Below are 14,802 nucleotides of genomic sequence, written 5' to 3'. Positions count from 1 at the left end.
GGGGGAATTTGGGGTGGCGGGTGCCAGGTCTCCCCATAGCCCCCCAACTCTTCTCCCTCTCCCCAACACAGGTTTGCTCTTTTCGGGGTATTTCCCCCCCCCCCCCCCCAAAACCCACCAGCCCCGCTGCCGCTCGCCGTGGGTGGGCCAGTGCCAACGAGAGCATCCAGCCGCGTGTCCCCGAGCCAAACCCCGACCCGGCGGCCACCGAGGGCTCGACCGCGCGGAGCCTCCCAAACCACGGAGCCCAAACCCGTCCAACGACCCCCCCAAACCCCCAGTGGGGACCCTCCCTTTAGCAGCACCAGATTCCCCTGCCTCGCTATCCCAAGGGGGGGCTTAATTTTGTGTGCGTGGGGGGGTTCAGCTCCCGCCGGCGGGTCCAAGGGAAGGGAAGCCACGAGGCCACGCCAGCCCTGCGGTGGTTCTGATGTCGGCGCCGTCCAAATCGTTGTCTCCTATCAAACCCCGCTCGCTCCGTAACGGGTGAGGAATGCAGGGCCCCCCGCCGCAGCCCCCCCCGCCGCAGCCTTTATTTAATATCCTGAAAAAATTAAAATAACTTTTGCGGCCGCTAAGGAAAACACAGAGATAAATATAATAAAAAGCGAGCCGAAAACAGGAGGGGAAGGGAAATTGAGAGCCCAAAAAGAGGAGTTGGGAGCGCTCCAAGGTGAGGGGGCTGGGGGGGCGTGCAGCACCCACTGTCCTGCCTGGGGGGATGTGGGCACCCATGGGACCTGGGGTGGGGGTGACACGGACACCCACGAGACCCAGGCACCCGTGGGACCTGGGTTTGGGGTGGGGGGTGACATGGGCACCCACGAGACCCAGGCACCCGCGGGACCTGGGTTTGGGGTGGGGGGTGACATGGGCACCCACGAGACCCAGGCACCCGTGGGACCTGGGTTCGGGGTGGGGGGGGTGACACGGGCACCCACGAGACCCAGGCACCCGTGGGACCCAGGGTGGGGGGACACAAGGACACCCACGAGACCCAAGCACCCGTGGGACCTGGGTTTGGGGTGGGGGGTGACATGGGCACCCACGAGACCCAGGCACCCGTGGGACCCAGGGTGGAGGGACACAAGGACACCCACGAGACCCAAGCACCCGTGGGACCTGGGTTTGGGGTGGGGGGTGACATGGGCACCCACGAGACCCAGGCACCCGTGGGACCCAGGGTGGAGGGACACAAGGACACCCACGAGACCCAAGCACCCGTGGGACCTGGGTTTGGGGTGGGGGGTGACATGGGCACCCACGAGACCCAGGCACCCGTGGGACCCAGGGTGGGGGGACACAAGGACACCCACGAGACCCAAGCACCCGTGGGACCTGGGTTCGGGGTGGGGGGGGTGACATGGGCACCCACGAGACCCAGGCACCCGTGGGACCCAGGGTGGGGGGACACAAGGACACCCACGAGACCCAAGCACCCGTGGGACCTGGGTTTGGGGTGGGGGGGTGACATGGGCACCCACGAGACCCAAATACAGGGTGGGGGACACAGGCACCCATGGGACCCATGCCCAGGGGGGGCACCCATGGAACTGAGCACCCCCCCCCCCTCCCATGGGACCCTGCACGGGAGGGTCAGGATGTGCTCGGAGAACCCCAAGGTGGGGGGGTTGAGCAGGGTGCGAGGGGTGGGTGGTGGTGGTGCACCCTCCAATTTATCACCCCCTTTTACAGGGGGAGGGAGCCCCCAATTCACAGGAGGGGGGGGGGGTGTCCGCTACAGAGGGCAAGACGAGTCACGCAGTCACCGCAGAGGCAGACCGGGCAGGGAGGGGTGCCCACCCGCCGTGTGTCTGTCTGTCCGTCCGTGTGTCCCCCCTCACCGTGCTCGAACCGGGGGGTCGCGGCCCCTTTAATTCCTCCCCCCCCCCCAGCCGCCAGGGGGCGCGCGAAGGCGGCCGCGCGGGAGATTGACCCTCGCCGGTTCCCGTCCGCGCGCTCGGAACGGGTGAGGGGCGACATGGCGGCCCCCTGGGCCTGAGGCGGGGGGGGGGGGAGGCGGTTTGGGTTGGGGGTGTGAGGGGCTGAGGCGGCAGCTTCGGGCTGAATAGGGAGATTCCTTCCCCCTCAGCGTTCCCCCTCGCTGCTCCCAGGTTTTGCTGGGCAGGGACTTAGCGGGGGGAGGGCTGTGGGGGGGATTTTGGGGGGGTATTTCTCAGCCCCTCAGCCCGTTCCCCCCCCCCCCCCCCCAGGCCCTGCAGCGGGATGTGTTCCTTAGCGCTCTTCCCACCCCCGCCGGCCCCCGGGGACATCACCCTCTACGAGGTCAATAACAGCTTGGTCTGCGGCCGCCTCCACGAGCAGCTCACCTTCCAGAACCAGGTGAACCCCACCAGACCCGGGGCTAACGCATTGATACCCCCCCCCCCCCCGTGACTAGAGTTTCAGCCCTTCTGCTGGGGGTGTCTCCTCCTCACCCCCCTCAGGGGTTCTCCTCAGCCATGAAGGAGGCAGACTCACACCTGGGGTGTTTCTTCATCCCTTCGCTCCATCTTTGCTTCCCGTCTTTTATCACATCGCTATTTCCTTTCTGCAACTGGGGGGGTGGGGTCCTTCCCCAGCTGCCCCCAGACCCCCCCTCGAGCTCAGCTGCCTCGCTCACTACACGGTTTCTGTGCCCGCAGCTGGCAGACCTGCCTGTCCTCAGCCTGCCCAAGGAAACCCTCAAGGCTCACAGCCGGCTGGAGCACAGCACCCAGCCGGCCTTCATCCACCACCGCGAGTCCCTCTGGAAGGGATGCCTCAGTGCCTGGTGAGTGTATTGGGGGGGTGTCCCCCCACCCTCAGAAACAGCCAAGTCTGTGGGAGGCAAAGCTGGGAGCTGTCTGTTTGCTTAAAATCTGCCCTCAAACCCCCTTCCCCATACCTGTCCTGTAGCTACTTCACCCTGGAACATGGCAGAGGCTTCTTTGCCCCTTCAGCTCTCACCCATGAGTAGTGGGAATACACAGCCTGCTCCCAATCTGAGCTTCCTGAGAGAGTTTTGGGGGGGTTCATAATATAGCTGGGAGCTCAGCACAGTTGGGGGCAGGTCCAACAGTCACTGGTGACTGAGGTGAGTGCCCTCAGCTGAGAGGAGAGCTGGTTTGGAGGCCCCAGGTGTTCTCAGCAGGTGAGGGGGATTTTGTGGGGATGGGGAGAGAGGTGGCCTGGGCTTTGCGTCACCAACACACGTGGTGAGGGAGGCTGACCGAGCTTTCTGCTGCAGGCGGGACGTGGGGCTGTGTGGGGTGCTGAAAGAGATCGCCAATGCCGAGGAGGAGGGTGAGTCTGGGCTGCTCAGGGAGGACCTGGAGATGTCCCGGGTCTCTCCAGATCTCACTTTGATCCTTTGGTTCCCTTCATCCCCTTTTCTGTCATGCCTGTCCCTGCCCGTCGTAGCTGCCTGTGCTTCCTCTGCCCGTCAGGCCTCTCGTTGAGGACCCTGGAAGATCTGATGGTCCTTTTCTCTCTGCAGGGCTGCAGTGGATGAAGGCGGGCTCAAGGTACCTGCTGGCAGTGTGCCACTGGCTCTCCTCACTTCATGGCTCCCTGTTCCCTCACCTCTCGGTGAGTCTTTTTGGTGCTTTACCTTCATGCTCGGGAAGGCAGTGATGATGCAGCATGCCCAGCGACGCTGACCCTGTGCCGGTGGGCTGGTTTGCATGGCGGGTGGATGCTTCTCAGCTGAAAACACAGCAAAATATTTCTCCTGGTGGTGCCCAGCTACAAACGCTGCAAGTTTCTTTTGCCAAAGGGAGGAGAATGGGTCCTGGAAAGGCATTAGGACAGCAAAGTGCTCCAAGAGAGACCGAAATCAAGATGGGGGGAGAAGGAAGAGGGAGTGTTTGGATACGGGGGGGGTCATTGCTGCTGTACCAGAGGCAGCTCCTGCTCTCACATGCACTGCCAGCTCAGTGTTAACTCTTCTCCCCCAAAGCTAACCAGTGAAGACATGATCGCGGCGTTCTCCCAGGCGGTGGACTGGTGAGTCCTGCGTGTTGTGAAAACCATTGTCCGTGGGTGTCTGTAAAACCCTACGAAAGGGGGTTGTGGAGCTGAGCGAAGCGGGTGGGGGCACAAGGACAGGATCACCCCATTTTTTAGGTGTTCAGTCTTCCCATTAGAGAGATGTTAGGGCAAATATTTCCCCATTGCCTCTGGCTGCCCCAGTTTGTGTACAATGATGAAGAGGCAAATCATGCCCCGATGCACTGCACGTGGAGGAAACAGCATTAAACTAGATTAGCGCTTGGAAAATTCCTCCAAATATTAACCCTAGACTGTTTGTTAACTGGCTCCTCAGCAGAGCCCTGCAAGTAATTGGCAGGAACAGGGAATTTATCAGAGAAAATGGTCCCATTCAGCAGCAAAAAGGAAGTTTTATTTTACTGGTGACTCTGGGAACTGCCTTTGTCAGCCCTGGGGGGCTGCTAGGTGGTCATGCCTGATGCCCGAGAACCCATCACCACTGCCTTGAGCCAGGAACACTGGTGTGGCAGCTGGCATGCCTCACCCTGCTCCGTTCCTCCCTCCAGGGCCGGCTGCACCATCCGGGCCTTTGCCTGGCACCCCCACACCAGCAAGTTTGCCGTGGCTCTTCTGGATGACTCCATTCGGGTCTACAACTCCAACAGGTGAGGTCTGGGCCGCTCCTTGAGCAATGCTGGCCATGTCCTGGGAGACACTGCTCCTCAGGGAGTGCCTCCGCAGAACCCCCTGCTCCCCGTTTTGCCCTCTCACATCCACCTCCAGCACATGCCGAGGATTCCTCCTCCATCTCTGCCCTGCGCTGCCATGGTGTTCGCTTGGGCTTTGCTCTCGCTGGCACTGTCTGTCCCCAGAACCTCTTGTTGTGTAGCGAGAGCTCTGCAAGGACATCTCCGAAAATCTCTGGCCTTAAGTTTAGGTTTTTCTTTCCCTCCCCGCTCTGTAGCTCCTGGGGGCATCCTGGGTGGCACACAGCCTGGCTGCCGTCACAGGCAGAGCAAGAGGCTGCCATTGAGTCTCCTTTCTCCTCCAGGTCTCCCTGCTCCCCCAGTGCATGTAAAGCCCTCCTCAGGAGAAGACTCTGCCAGCTGGTTCTGCAGCCCTCCCCGCGCCTCCCTGCAGAGGCACTCTCCCCCAGCTGGGATTTCAAGCCAGCAAGTGCCACCTCCCACCCCGGGGCCGGGCCGTGGGCAGCACGGGGCATGACACTTAATTGCATGAGGTGTGCTCTGGCTTGCTGCACGGTGCTGGTGTCACCTGGCTGGGATCTCCTCTGTCTCCCCCTGGGAAGCAGGTCACGGTGGGGCACATCCCCCGCTTCTCAGTCTATGCTTTTAGGCCCCCACTGTGGTCAGAGCTGGAGAGAGGACACTGGGAGACAGCCCGTGGCCCAGCTCAGGCTGTGTGAGGACCCTTGATCCTCCATTTTTCCTTTTGTCATGATTCCCTCCTCTCCGGCAGTGCCACCATCCCCTCGCTGAAGCATCGCCTGCAGAGGAACGTGGCCGCCATGGCCTGGAAGCCACTCTGCGCCTCCATCCTTGCCGTCGCCTGTCAGAGCTGCGTCCTGGTGTGGCACCTGGATCCCACCTCCCTCTCCACCAGGTGACAGCCCCACGCATCTCCCCGGCCCTTCCATGGGTTGTTGCGAGCTGGTTTGGGTTGACGCCAGGCAGGTGCCCATCCCGCCAGCAGACAAAGTGCTGCCTTTCAGCAGCACGTGGGCCAGCCCTTCTCATGATCGACCACAGTGGTTTCCCTCTCCTTCCCTACAGACCATCATCTGGCTGTGCTCAGGTGCTGTCCTATCCAGGGCACAGCCCCGTCACCAGCCTGGCATGGGCTCCCAGCGGGGAGCTGCTGCTCTCAGCATCACCGGTCAACACGGCTATGCTGGTGAGTAAGAGGCTGAACCTCCTGGGGTGCTGCCTTTGGGATACCAGAACCGTGAGCCCACTGTGGGGTCACCAAGGGATGGTTCGGCTGTGAGACTGCTGGGGACAGGCAGCATTTCCTCGGAGGATGGATTAGGCAGCTCCTGAATTTGAACTAGATCTAAAAGCATCAGTCTGTATTCCCTAATGCACGCAAAACCACCCCCAAAGCTGCGCTAACTACCTGGTCAGAGTTCAGGTCCCGGTGTCATTATCCTTCTTGTTGTCCCCTCCTTCAGGTGTGGGATGTGTCCACCGAAAACTGCGTCCAGCTGCAGTGGTTTGGGGGTGGTGGTGTCACTTACTTGGCTTGGTCGCCCGATGGCAGCAAGGTCCTGGCAGCCGCTCCCTCCGCGGTGTTCAGGTGAGCTCCCCGCCTACAAGATGTTTTATTTCAGCCCTTATTATCTTTTTCATTTGCTCCAAACCAAAGCAGATCTGAATTCTTTGTGTCCTAACTGCTCCCATTCCTACTGCATCTGATGTGGGGGGTAAAAAGGGGTGGACAAATTGTGTCTGATGTCTTGGTCTTCTCTCAGAGCAGCAGAATCAGGGCAGATCTCGGGAGTTTGTCCCGCTCACTTCTGTCTGTCTCTCTTGCAGAGTGTGGGAAGCTCAGATGTGGACGTGTGAGCGGTGGCCCACTATCAAAGGACGCTGCCAGGTAGGATGGGGACATTTCCCATCCCTGCGGGGCAGAGGTTGCCTCCAAGACCCTCGGGGGTGTGTACTGTGTTTTACTAAATGCCCCCCATTTCCAGCTGGCTCCACAAAGTCCCTTGCAAGCTGCTACCTCCTTGGCCTGGGTAACGGGTGTTAACGTGGCTCTGTGTCCCGTAGACAGGGTGCTGGAGCCCTGACGGCAGCCGACTGCTCTTCACGGTGCTGGGTGCGTCCGTCATCTACTCCTTGTCCTTCTCAGAGTACAGGGGTGAGTCTGCCTGAGCCAACCACCCAGGCGAAGCTTTCCAAGAGCCGGTGGCTGGTCCCCAAGTGATCTTCTTGCTTTTGGCTGTGGCTGAGCTTGGGCAGATGGGCTTTTTGCTTATTAGCTGCATTTTCCAGCCTGCTGGGACAGCAGCCGGCAAAGCCAGGACACGCAGCAGGAAGAGTGTCTCAGGGGTCTCTCAAAGCACAGAATCTCTGTGGGGTCAAGTTTTTTCCCCCCTCACGTTGCTTCTCGTTCACAGTTATGAGTTTGCAGTCACAAATGGTTTGCACAGAAACTTTTACAGTGGGTTAAATGCCCAGCTCCTGTGGCTTTTTTTCCATGGAGGTGGCTGGTCCTGATGTTTGTGGAGGGGAAACCTCCCCTGTCCTCCACCCCAAACATAAGCAGATGATACCGGGCTAGCAGCACGTTGCCCCACAGCTGTTCTAAGAAACAGAGAGGAATTCTGCATCACTTTGGAAATAAAAGTGTGATTTAGGGCAGTGAGATGACCCACACAGTAATTTAAGCAGGAGACGTGAAGTGACCAGGCTGTTTGTTTCAGGGGAGATGCAAGGGCAAGTGGGAGGCTCAAAAACAGCTTCTATTGTGGCAGATCTGTCTGAGACCACCTTCGAGACACTCTATGGGGAGGAGAGGTGGGTCTGGCTGCGCCCATTGCCCTAATGCAACACCTGGGATGCAGAGGGGTCTGTGTCCCCCTCAGCAGCAGCCCCCAGGTGCTGGGGACGTTGGCTGGAGGGGGTTACTTCACTGCTGCTCGTGCTGGTTTCAGGATTGGAGGAGAAATCCACTCCATGGTGTGGGACCCCACCGGTGAGAGACTCGCAGTGATCATCAGAGGTAAGAGGGAGGTGCTGCCTCCACCCTGCCTGCCCCAGCGCTGGGCTTTGCCTGAAAATCCCCCTTCCAGTAGGCAGAAGGGGCACAAACCCTGTGGGGGAGAGAAGTCAGGTTGGGAAGGCGGCACCCGCCCTCCATCCTTCCTCACCGTGACTCTGCTCCTCTGTATCCTTCAGAGGGATGCGTCCGAGTTCCCTCCCCACTTCCAGTCGGACGAATCACCTCTCCCAACCCCCCCCCGCAAGGTCTCCACATTCCCACAGTGTCCACATTACGCCTGGAGCCCGACTGGGCCTCTTGGCTCCGTTTTTTTAGGAGCAGCCCTTGGGATAATTGAGCCATTCAGGCTCTCGTGGATGGGCCCCGGTCTGAGACAAAGCAGACCTTTGAGGGAACACCAAAACGTGGTGCTAAGGATGCTGCTGCCTTGGGCTCCCTCTCTGCATGCCACCAGTGGGGAGACGGGCAAAGTTGCTGGGCCAAAACTCAGCAGCTTTGTTCATTTGCTGTGCTTAAAGCTGGGTGGGGAAGAAACCAGGTGGGGGGAAACCCTGAGGGTACAAGGACTCCCATAGCTGTCCCCTCTGTCCTCTGCACCTCCAGGTAGGTCCTGTGAGGATCTCAGTGCAGAAACTGCAACGGGATGGAAAATACCCTTCATATTGGAGAGACAGGGCCCCCACGTCACACCTTAAAGGCTGGGGTGTTTCCAAAGGAGTCGCCTCATCTCTTGCCCAAACCCCTCTCAGCCAAACCTAGCTACCTGAGACCTCGGAGCCAGCTTTAAATCACTGAGAGGTCTTTGAAAGCCCTATCCCAGAATCCTGCTTGTCTCTGTGTGAGGAAAACGCAGACCTCAGCCAGCTTTCCCCCACCTTGGTGCCTGCCTGCCTCTGTCTCTGCAGTGCCCAGCTGCCTCCAGTTGCTCCCCACAAAAACCTGACCTCCACATGCCCGGTCTCATGTTGGGGGGCCCGTAAGTGTGCCTGTGCTGTCCCTCGGACAAGGGAAGACCTTACTGCTCCTTCTCTCTCCCTCCTGCAGGGCATGCTGATGTTCCTGAGAGCCAGACGGTCATTGCTGTGTTTCGCACCCGCAACAGCCCCGTGTTTGAGCTCCTGCCGTGGTGCGTAGTAGCGCATTTTTGTGTTGGTTGCATACCAGCAGTCCCCCAGGGAGTGGTGGGGAAGAGCAGACCCACCTGGAGCAATGCTGCCGCTCTGTGCTCCTGCTTCAGGCAGTGTCACTGTTTTTACCCCAGAATCAGTTATGTTTTGGCCATATTGTCCATTATCCACCTCAAAACCCTTTGCTTCAGGTTGCCCTTGCCTGGTGCATCCCAGCAGGGCCCAAACATCTCCGCTTAACCACAAGCTACCCTGAAGGCGCTGTGTTTTGGTGGTATGACCAAGTACTGCCCCACGGTCATGCTGTAACTGTGGCTTTTCCTTTCCCCTGCAGCGGTTTCCTGCGGGGCGAGTGCGGCGCGCAGCCCCAGCTCATCGCCTTCCACCCCTGCTTCAAGAAAGGTGCCCTCCTGACTGTGGTAAGTGCAGTCCCCAGTTTCGGCAGCAGTTTTGGGGGCTCCCCATCGCTGTCCCTGAGGGAGATCAATCCACTGGCAGAGCAGGGAAGGTGGAAAAACCTCCCTACAGTGTCCCTGTGAGGAGGAGAGTGTGGGGAAGGTGTCGTTGCTGGGATCATGGAGAAGACAAGAGGGTGATGCTTGTACTGTCATCCCCTGCTGTGTCCTGTTCTCATTTGCTTCCTCCCATCCTCTTCCCGCTCCAGTGCTGGTCCACAGGGAAGATCAGCCATATCCCCTTCTTCTTCATGAGCGCCCACGTCCCCTGCACCAGCTCCAGCCCAAGCCCCGTCATAGCCAGCACCAGCGTGTGCGAGTAGCCCATCTTGGAGCTGTGATAACACCTGGGTCCACAACAGCATCTTCCTGAAGAGCCGGTGCTGGGATGCTCCCTCCGCATCCTCCATCCTCCTCCTGGGACACACAGCCTGACCTCAGGTGCCTTTAATACCTCCTCAGGGTCTCACAGCTCACAGGGCTGGTGCTGTACAGATTAAAAGTGGCTGGTTTTCCCCTCACCTTCTCCATGCCTTGCTCTTTCCTCGTGCCGGGGGGCGGGGGGGGGGGGGGGGTGGCGCTTAAAGTTTTGTGTGGGGCGAGTTCTTGAAGTCCCATGGGTCTGTACATGTTTCTGGGCCTCCAGTGCTGCTTTTCCATGTCAAAAATAGCTGGGGGCGAACCTGCAAGAGAACATCCATTCCCTGTGCCTTAAATCGGTTTTAATTAAGGCAGCTGCTGCTATGTTGGGGTGCTGCAGTGCTGGTGGGTGTGAGCCCTCTGCATCTCATGGGTCCTGGGGCTTTGTTTTGGGTTTGAAGAGCTGCTGCTCTAAGGGGAAAGGTGAGGGCAGAGGGGCCTGAGGGGTCCTCGGCCGCAAGCACAGCCTCTGGGCTTTGCCTTGAGGGTGGGAAGAACCACCCAAAGTGAACGAAAAACTGTGAGTCCATAAAACCCAAAACTTGGCCCATTTGGGGCTGCAGCCAGGCAGCAAACGTGCCAGCCCACGTGAGCCCAACCAGCGCTGAAGCGGTTGTGGGGGGGTAGATGGGCCACCCCCCTGCCCAGAGCAGGGATTAATGGTGAGGCTGGAGGGGGGCAGCGTGGCTAAACCCTGGGATTACACGTGCTTAATCCCTGGGATTACACAGTAATAGCTCTGCTAAAGCCTGGGGCACAGAGATGAGTGGGAGAGCAGAAGGTCCCTGCTCAGCCCCACACCCTTGGCTCCACAAAGACGCCCAGGACCCCCAAAATCCTCCCCAAAGCCAAGCCCCAACACAGGGCAGGGAAAACCCCCCACAGGGACAAGGACAGCAGCAGCCAGCCCCTCAGCGGTGCTACGTGGGGAGCAGAGCCTGGATGGGGGTGGCACAAGGATACGGGGTGAAAACAATGGGATACGAACCCACTCCAGCCGCTGGGGCAGGTCTGGGGGGGGCCCTCATGCTCCTGGGGCTCCCTGGTTTGCTGCTGGTGATGGCTCGTGTCCACAGCGCCTAAGAGGACGGTGCTGAGTGTCTCTTCCTTGCCCTCCTCCTCCTTGGGGCTGGGTGGTTCACAGGGCAGTGCCCGCAGGTACTCGAGGTGCAACTGGGTCTCAGCTCGGCTCCTCCGGACGTATCGGCCCACGTAGATGAGGATGGCACCGAGCCACCCACCCATGGCTGCCAGCACCACCACGTCCGGCGCCCGTGGCCGTCTGCCCCCCCCCAGGGTCTCGTTGCAGCTGCTGGTGGGGGGCAGCACTGGTGGGCCCCCCCCCAGGCATCTGCAACCCCATGGGCAGGCAGGCAGCCCCAGTGCCAGCAGGAGCAGCCAGGCTGCCCGCATCGCCCTGCGACAGGAGGCTGGAAGCGAGGGGGGGCTCCCTGTTTCCCCCTCTGCACTGCCAGCTGCACGGGTTTGTGGCGGGGGGGCAGCAGGATGCCTGGATTCCCCTCCCAGGTTCCCAGTATGGGGAGGGGTGTAGGGGGGGATGATGCCTGCACCCGCTTCTGCACCCCAATTCACAGCCCCTTGCAAGCCCATATCGCTCTGTACCCCAAGGACCCCTTGACACCCCCCCCCTCAGCCCCCACTACCTGAACAACAAATACACTGGGAACACACGGGGTTTTACTGGCGTTGGGAACCTATCGGCAGCAGACACGTAACAGGAATGGGGACAATCTTCAGAGAAATGGATCCAAAAAGTCTCTTGGTTTAGGCTCTGACTGGGCTCGCACCAGTCCAACACTGGGACTGGGAGCAGTGACACACCCAGGGGCAGCTTAGCCCCCCCCCCCCCCAGCTAGCCAGCGCCATTATAGTGTCCCGCTGCAATTCCATTCCATGTGCTGAGCAGGGATGGTCTCAGCCATCCCCAGCAGCAGTCCCCGGAATCCCCCCCAATGAGCAAGGGGTCCCTCTTGGGGCGACCACAATGGGAGGGGGCTCATCTGCTCTATGCTCCTCCCCCGTGCCGCTGTGCCAGCGTCCGCCGGGCCATCTCCAACGCCCCCTCCCGTGTGCGGTTGCCTCCGATGAAGCCGCTGGCGTGTACGAAGACACAGCCAGGGATGCCGGTGAGCTGGGACAGCTCCTCGTCCCGGACACCTCGCCAGGGCTCAGGGAGAGGGAGGCTGCAGGGGAAGAGAGGGAGATGGCAGGTGAAAACCTGCCCCCATGGGGACACCGCTGTGGCTGGGGGACGCAGCAAGGGGACAAGTCTCACCGGCTCTGGAAGGTGTGTGGCCCCACCGGGACGCTCTGCACCCGCCACTGCCCACTGTGGTCGGGAAAAAGCACCAGCTGGAGGGGGTCGGGCAGCGCCAGCTCCTGCTCCAGGCTGAAGACGTGCTCCTTCCAGGGGCAGCCGCCCTGCGGGAGCTCCAGCACCACGCCGCTCACATCTACCTGGGTGGGGGGGACATGCTGGGCACACGGGGGTCCTGCCCATGCAGGCCCCGCACCATCCCATCCCTCAGTTTCCTCCCCAATCCACGTGCATCTGCTGCTGGGTGCTCTGCTGAGCCTGCATGGGGAGCTCTGGGGGTGCAGGAGTGTGTGTGGGAATACTGGGGTGCACAGGGAGGTGTGGGAAAGCACAGGAAGGTCCGTTATCGTGCACAGTCGTTTGGGGGTGCACAGGGGGTGCATGAAGATATTAGGGTGCAGGGAGAGTCACATGCATGGATATAAGGTGTAGGGTACATTGCCACGCGTGGGGATATGGGCATACACAGCTATACATAGGTATATAGGGCACATGAGGGGGTGCACGGCCATGTGTAGGGGCATAGGGGAGCAGAAGGGGGGTACACGGCCATATGTAGGGGTATAGAGGCAAAGGAGGGGGTGCACAGCCACGTGTAATGATATAGGGGCACAGGAGGGGGTGCAAGGCTGTGTGTAGCGGTATAGGAGGGGGTGCACAGCCATGTGTAGGGATATGGGGTGCAAGAAGTACCCTGGGCCATGCAGAGAGGTTTATACTGAGGGGACTTGGCCTCCCCTCACCCCAACGCTCCCCACCAAACTGTCAGACTCCCCCCAGAACCGGCACGGTGGGTACCTCAAAGCGTCGCCGGATGGCATCCTCCACCACCACCCGCGCGGGCAGCCAGGCACGGTGGTAGTAGTCGAACCGGTCCATGAACTCACCCCCAACCAGCTCCATCGCCCGCTTGAACCCTGCCTGGGGATGCAGAAGAGGGTCAGTGGTGGCCCCAAGCAGGGTGGCCCCACTCCCACCCCACCACATTCCCCATCCCCACCTCAGTGTCCTGGTCGGGGTCATTCCAGCGGGGGTTCAGGTGGCCCACGCGAGCACTGAGGGTGGTGGTGAGGGCATAGCGGGGCTTCCCCTCTGCCTGTGCAATGCCATTGTCGATGGCATCGATCTCCTGCACAAAGTTCTCGTACAGCTGGGGACAGCGGGGGGACAGAGGGGGTCAGCCCGGCCTGGAGCCTAACTGTGCACCAGTAGCTAGAACAAACCGCTCCCCTCTTTTACAGGGTCCCCTACCCCAAAGCACTCTTTTATGGGGTGACTCCCACCAAGGGGAAGCCCTGGAGAAAGCTGTGCAGCACTGGGGTGGTCAGAGGGCCCCCTCCAACACCCTCTTGGTTCCCCCAGTACCTTATCGTAGAGCACTTTCACAACAGGGCTGTCCTCCGGCTGTCCCAGGAGCCCTGCGAGGATCTGGGAGCCAAAGTGGCAGTAGACCAGCCCAGCACTGCTCAGCTTCGTGGTCCAGGGCTTGTCGGGCCGGAGGCTCCGCATGGACTGCGCGAAGGACCTGCAGGGCCATGGGGTCAGCCCCGAGGGACCCCTGGCATCCAGGGGACCCCGGTGTCCTGCATGGCTGGGAAGGCCTCACCTCTGGTGATGGTCGTAGCGATGTCGCTCGGGGTCGTACTCACCCCCTACGTCCACCACCACATCACACTGGGCCAGACGCTGGGGGTCCCGGGTGCGCACCACCTCTGCGTCCTGCGGGGGGGGGGGGGGGGGGGGGGGGGGAAGGAGAAGTGAGGCTGGGGAGCCCAGGGTGGTCACCAGGAGTGACCAGGGACCCCCAAGAGCTGCCCCTAGTGAGACCAGGGACCCCGAGAAGGGACTGGGAACTTAAGGGTGACCCCCAGGTGGGACTGGAGACCCGAAGGGTGGCCCCTGGGTGCGACTAGGGACCCCGACGGGCGACTTGGGACTTAAAAGGTGGCCCCTGGGTGGGACCAGGGACCTCCAAGTAGGACTGGAGAGCCGAAGGGTGGTCCCCAGGTGCGACCGGGACACACCGAGAGGTACCCCCAGGTAACGGGGAACCCCCAGGGGGGACGGGGCACTTAAGGGCAGCCCCGAGGATAGACTCGGGCCTCGAGGGCGGGCAGGGGTCGGGACAGTGCACGGTGTCCCTGTCCCGTTGCAGTGGTCCCGGGAGGGAGCCGGCCCGGTAGCAAGTGGGCCCAAGCAGGCCGCAATCCCGGTCCCGCCGTACGGTGGCCCGTGGCCGTACCCGGTAGCAGGGCAGGAGGCGTAGCAGATAGCACGCCAGCACCTCGTCGCAGTGGAAGGTGCCGTCGTGGGTGCCGATACGCGGGGCGGGCGCGGGCTCGGGCCGCAGCCGCTTGGGCCCGGACCCGGCCGCGGTCCCGGTGCCCACGGCGGCGGCCATAAGGCGAGCGGCGCTTCGCATGGCACTGCGCATGCGCAGCCCCTCCCCCCACCACCACGGTACCGCACATGCGCAGCACCGCCTTCCCGCGTCTTCCCGACGGCGCATGCGCCAACAGCTCCCGCGCACCTGCCCGCCTTCGGTCTGCGCATGCGCCAGCCCCACCCAACCCCTCCCCACCGCTCTGCGCATGCGTTGGCACCGCCCAGCCCGCACCCGTCTGCCCTACGCATGCGCCAGCCGCGCCCAGCTGCCTGACACCGCCCCACCCCTTCGCCAGCCCCTCCCAGTCCTCGCCCTTCTGTCCTGCGCATGCTCCAGTTCACCCAGCTCCCCGCCCCT

General features: G+C 61.4%; 3 protein-coding genes and 1 long non-coding RNA gene across 8 annotated transcripts; 1 reads left to right on the top strand and 3 right to left on the bottom strand.

Annotated features, from left to right (window-relative positions):
- The first annotated feature begins 648 nt into the window (after positions 1–648).
- Positions 649–9,856, top strand: AAAS (aladin WD repeat nucleoporin). Of its 4 annotated transcripts, none has more exons than XM_049818851.1 (18): positions 649–673; positions 2,214–2,343; positions 2,646–2,773; positions 3,230–3,285; positions 3,479–3,570; positions 3,941–3,987; positions 4,539–4,637; positions 5,024–5,212; positions 5,452–5,595; positions 5,766–5,886; positions 6,164–6,288; positions 6,528–6,588; positions 6,765–6,855; positions 7,421–7,514; positions 7,652–7,719; positions 8,764–8,845; positions 9,181–9,265; positions 9,511–9,856. In XM_049818851.1, exons 2-18 carry the CDS (start codon positions 2,227–2,229, stop codon positions 9,622–9,624), a joined length of 1,713 nt encoding a protein of 570 aa, XP_049674808.1. In that variant the 5' UTR covers positions 649–673; positions 2,214–2,226; the 3' UTR covers positions 9,625–9,856. The 4 variants fall into 4 exon arrangements, with proteins under 4 accessions (XP_049674808.1, XP_049674807.1, XP_049674806.1 ...); XM_049818850.1 differs by lacking the exon at positions 649–673 and adding an exon at positions 1,908–1,969; XM_049818849.1 differs by lacking the exon at positions 649–673 and adding an exon at positions 1,998–2,114.
- LOC126046477 (uncharacterized) lies at positions 764–1,817 on the bottom strand. Its single transcript, XR_007508336.1, has 3 exons — positions 1,398–1,817; positions 1,231–1,338; positions 764–904 (listed from the first exon to the last, which is right to left on the bottom strand). It is a non-coding gene; the product is annotated as an uncharacterized LOC126046477 (long non-coding RNA).
- Positions 9,857–9,877: 21 nt separating the features above from the next.
- Positions 9,878–11,581, bottom strand: LOC126046468 (uncharacterized). The gene is made up of 2 exons (XM_049818897.1): positions 10,710–11,581; positions 9,878–9,984 (listed from the first exon to the last, which is right to left on the bottom strand). Exons 1-2 carry the CDS (start codon positions 11,330–11,332, stop codon positions 9,963–9,965), a joined length of 645 nt encoding a protein of 214 aa, XP_049674854.1. The 5' UTR covers positions 11,333–11,581; the 3' UTR covers positions 9,878–9,962.
- A 36-nt stretch (positions 11,582–11,617) lies between these two features.
- MYG1 (MYG1 exonuclease) lies at positions 11,618–14,493 on the bottom strand. 2 transcript variants are annotated; one of them, XM_049818873.1, is made up of 7 exons: positions 14,302–14,493; positions 13,666–13,778; positions 13,425–13,584; positions 13,060–13,209; positions 12,858–12,980; positions 12,018–12,199; positions 11,618–11,925 (listed from the first exon to the last, which is right to left on the bottom strand). In XM_049818873.1, exons 1-7 carry the CDS (start codon positions 14,491–14,493, stop codon positions 11,748–11,750), a joined length of 1,098 nt encoding a protein of 365 aa, XP_049674830.1. In that variant the 3' UTR covers positions 11,618–11,747. The 2 variants fall into 2 exon arrangements, with proteins under 2 accessions (XP_049674830.1, XP_049674831.1); XM_049818874.1 differs by having other exon boundaries at positions 13,440–13,584.
- Positions 14,494–14,802: the final 309 nt, after the last annotated feature.

The sequence above is a fragment of the Accipiter gentilis genome, chromosome 16, assembly GCF_929443795.1.
Source record: "Accipiter gentilis chromosome 16, bAccGen1.1, whole genome shotgun sequence".
NCBI lineage: Eukaryota > Metazoa > Chordata > Aves > Accipitriformes > Accipitridae > Astur > Astur gentilis.
Note: the sequence above shows the minus strand (reverse complement) of the source record. Positions and strands in the feature narration are given on the sequence as shown.

Coding starts and splice junctions, on each gene's coding strand:
- LOC126046468 (XM_049818897.1), bottom strand. CDS start 11,332: ATGGGCTTGCAAGGGGCTGTGAATTGGGGTGCAGAAGCGGGTGCAGGC. Junction 9,985..10,709: donor TGCCCCAGCGGCTGGAGTGG/GTTCGTATCCCA, acceptor GTTCTCTTGCAG/GTTCGCCCCCAGCTATTTTT.
- AAAS (XM_049818851.1), top strand. CDS start 2,227: ATGTGTTCCTTAGCGCTCTTCCCACCCCCGCCGGCCCCCGGGGACATC. Junction 2,774..3,229: donor AAGGGATGCCTCAGTGCCTG/GTGAGTGTATTG, acceptor TTTCTGCTGCAG/GCGGGACGTGGGGCTGTGTG. Junction 6,289..6,527: donor GCTCCCTCCGCGGTGTTCAG/GTGAGCTCCCCG, acceptor TCTCTCTTGCAG/AGTGTGGGAAGCTCAGATGT.
- MYG1 (XM_049818873.1), bottom strand. CDS start 14,493: ATGCGCAGTGCCATGCGAAGCGCCGCTCGCCTTATGGCCGCCGCCGTG. Junction 13,585..13,665: donor CGCTACGACCATCACCAGAG/GTGAGGCCTTCC, acceptor ATGGCCCTGCAG/GTCCTTCGCGCAGTCCATGC. Junction 12,200..12,857: donor CCATCCGGCGACGCTTTGAG/GTACCCACCGTG, acceptor CCCCCCACCCAG/GTAGATGTGAGCGGCGTGGT.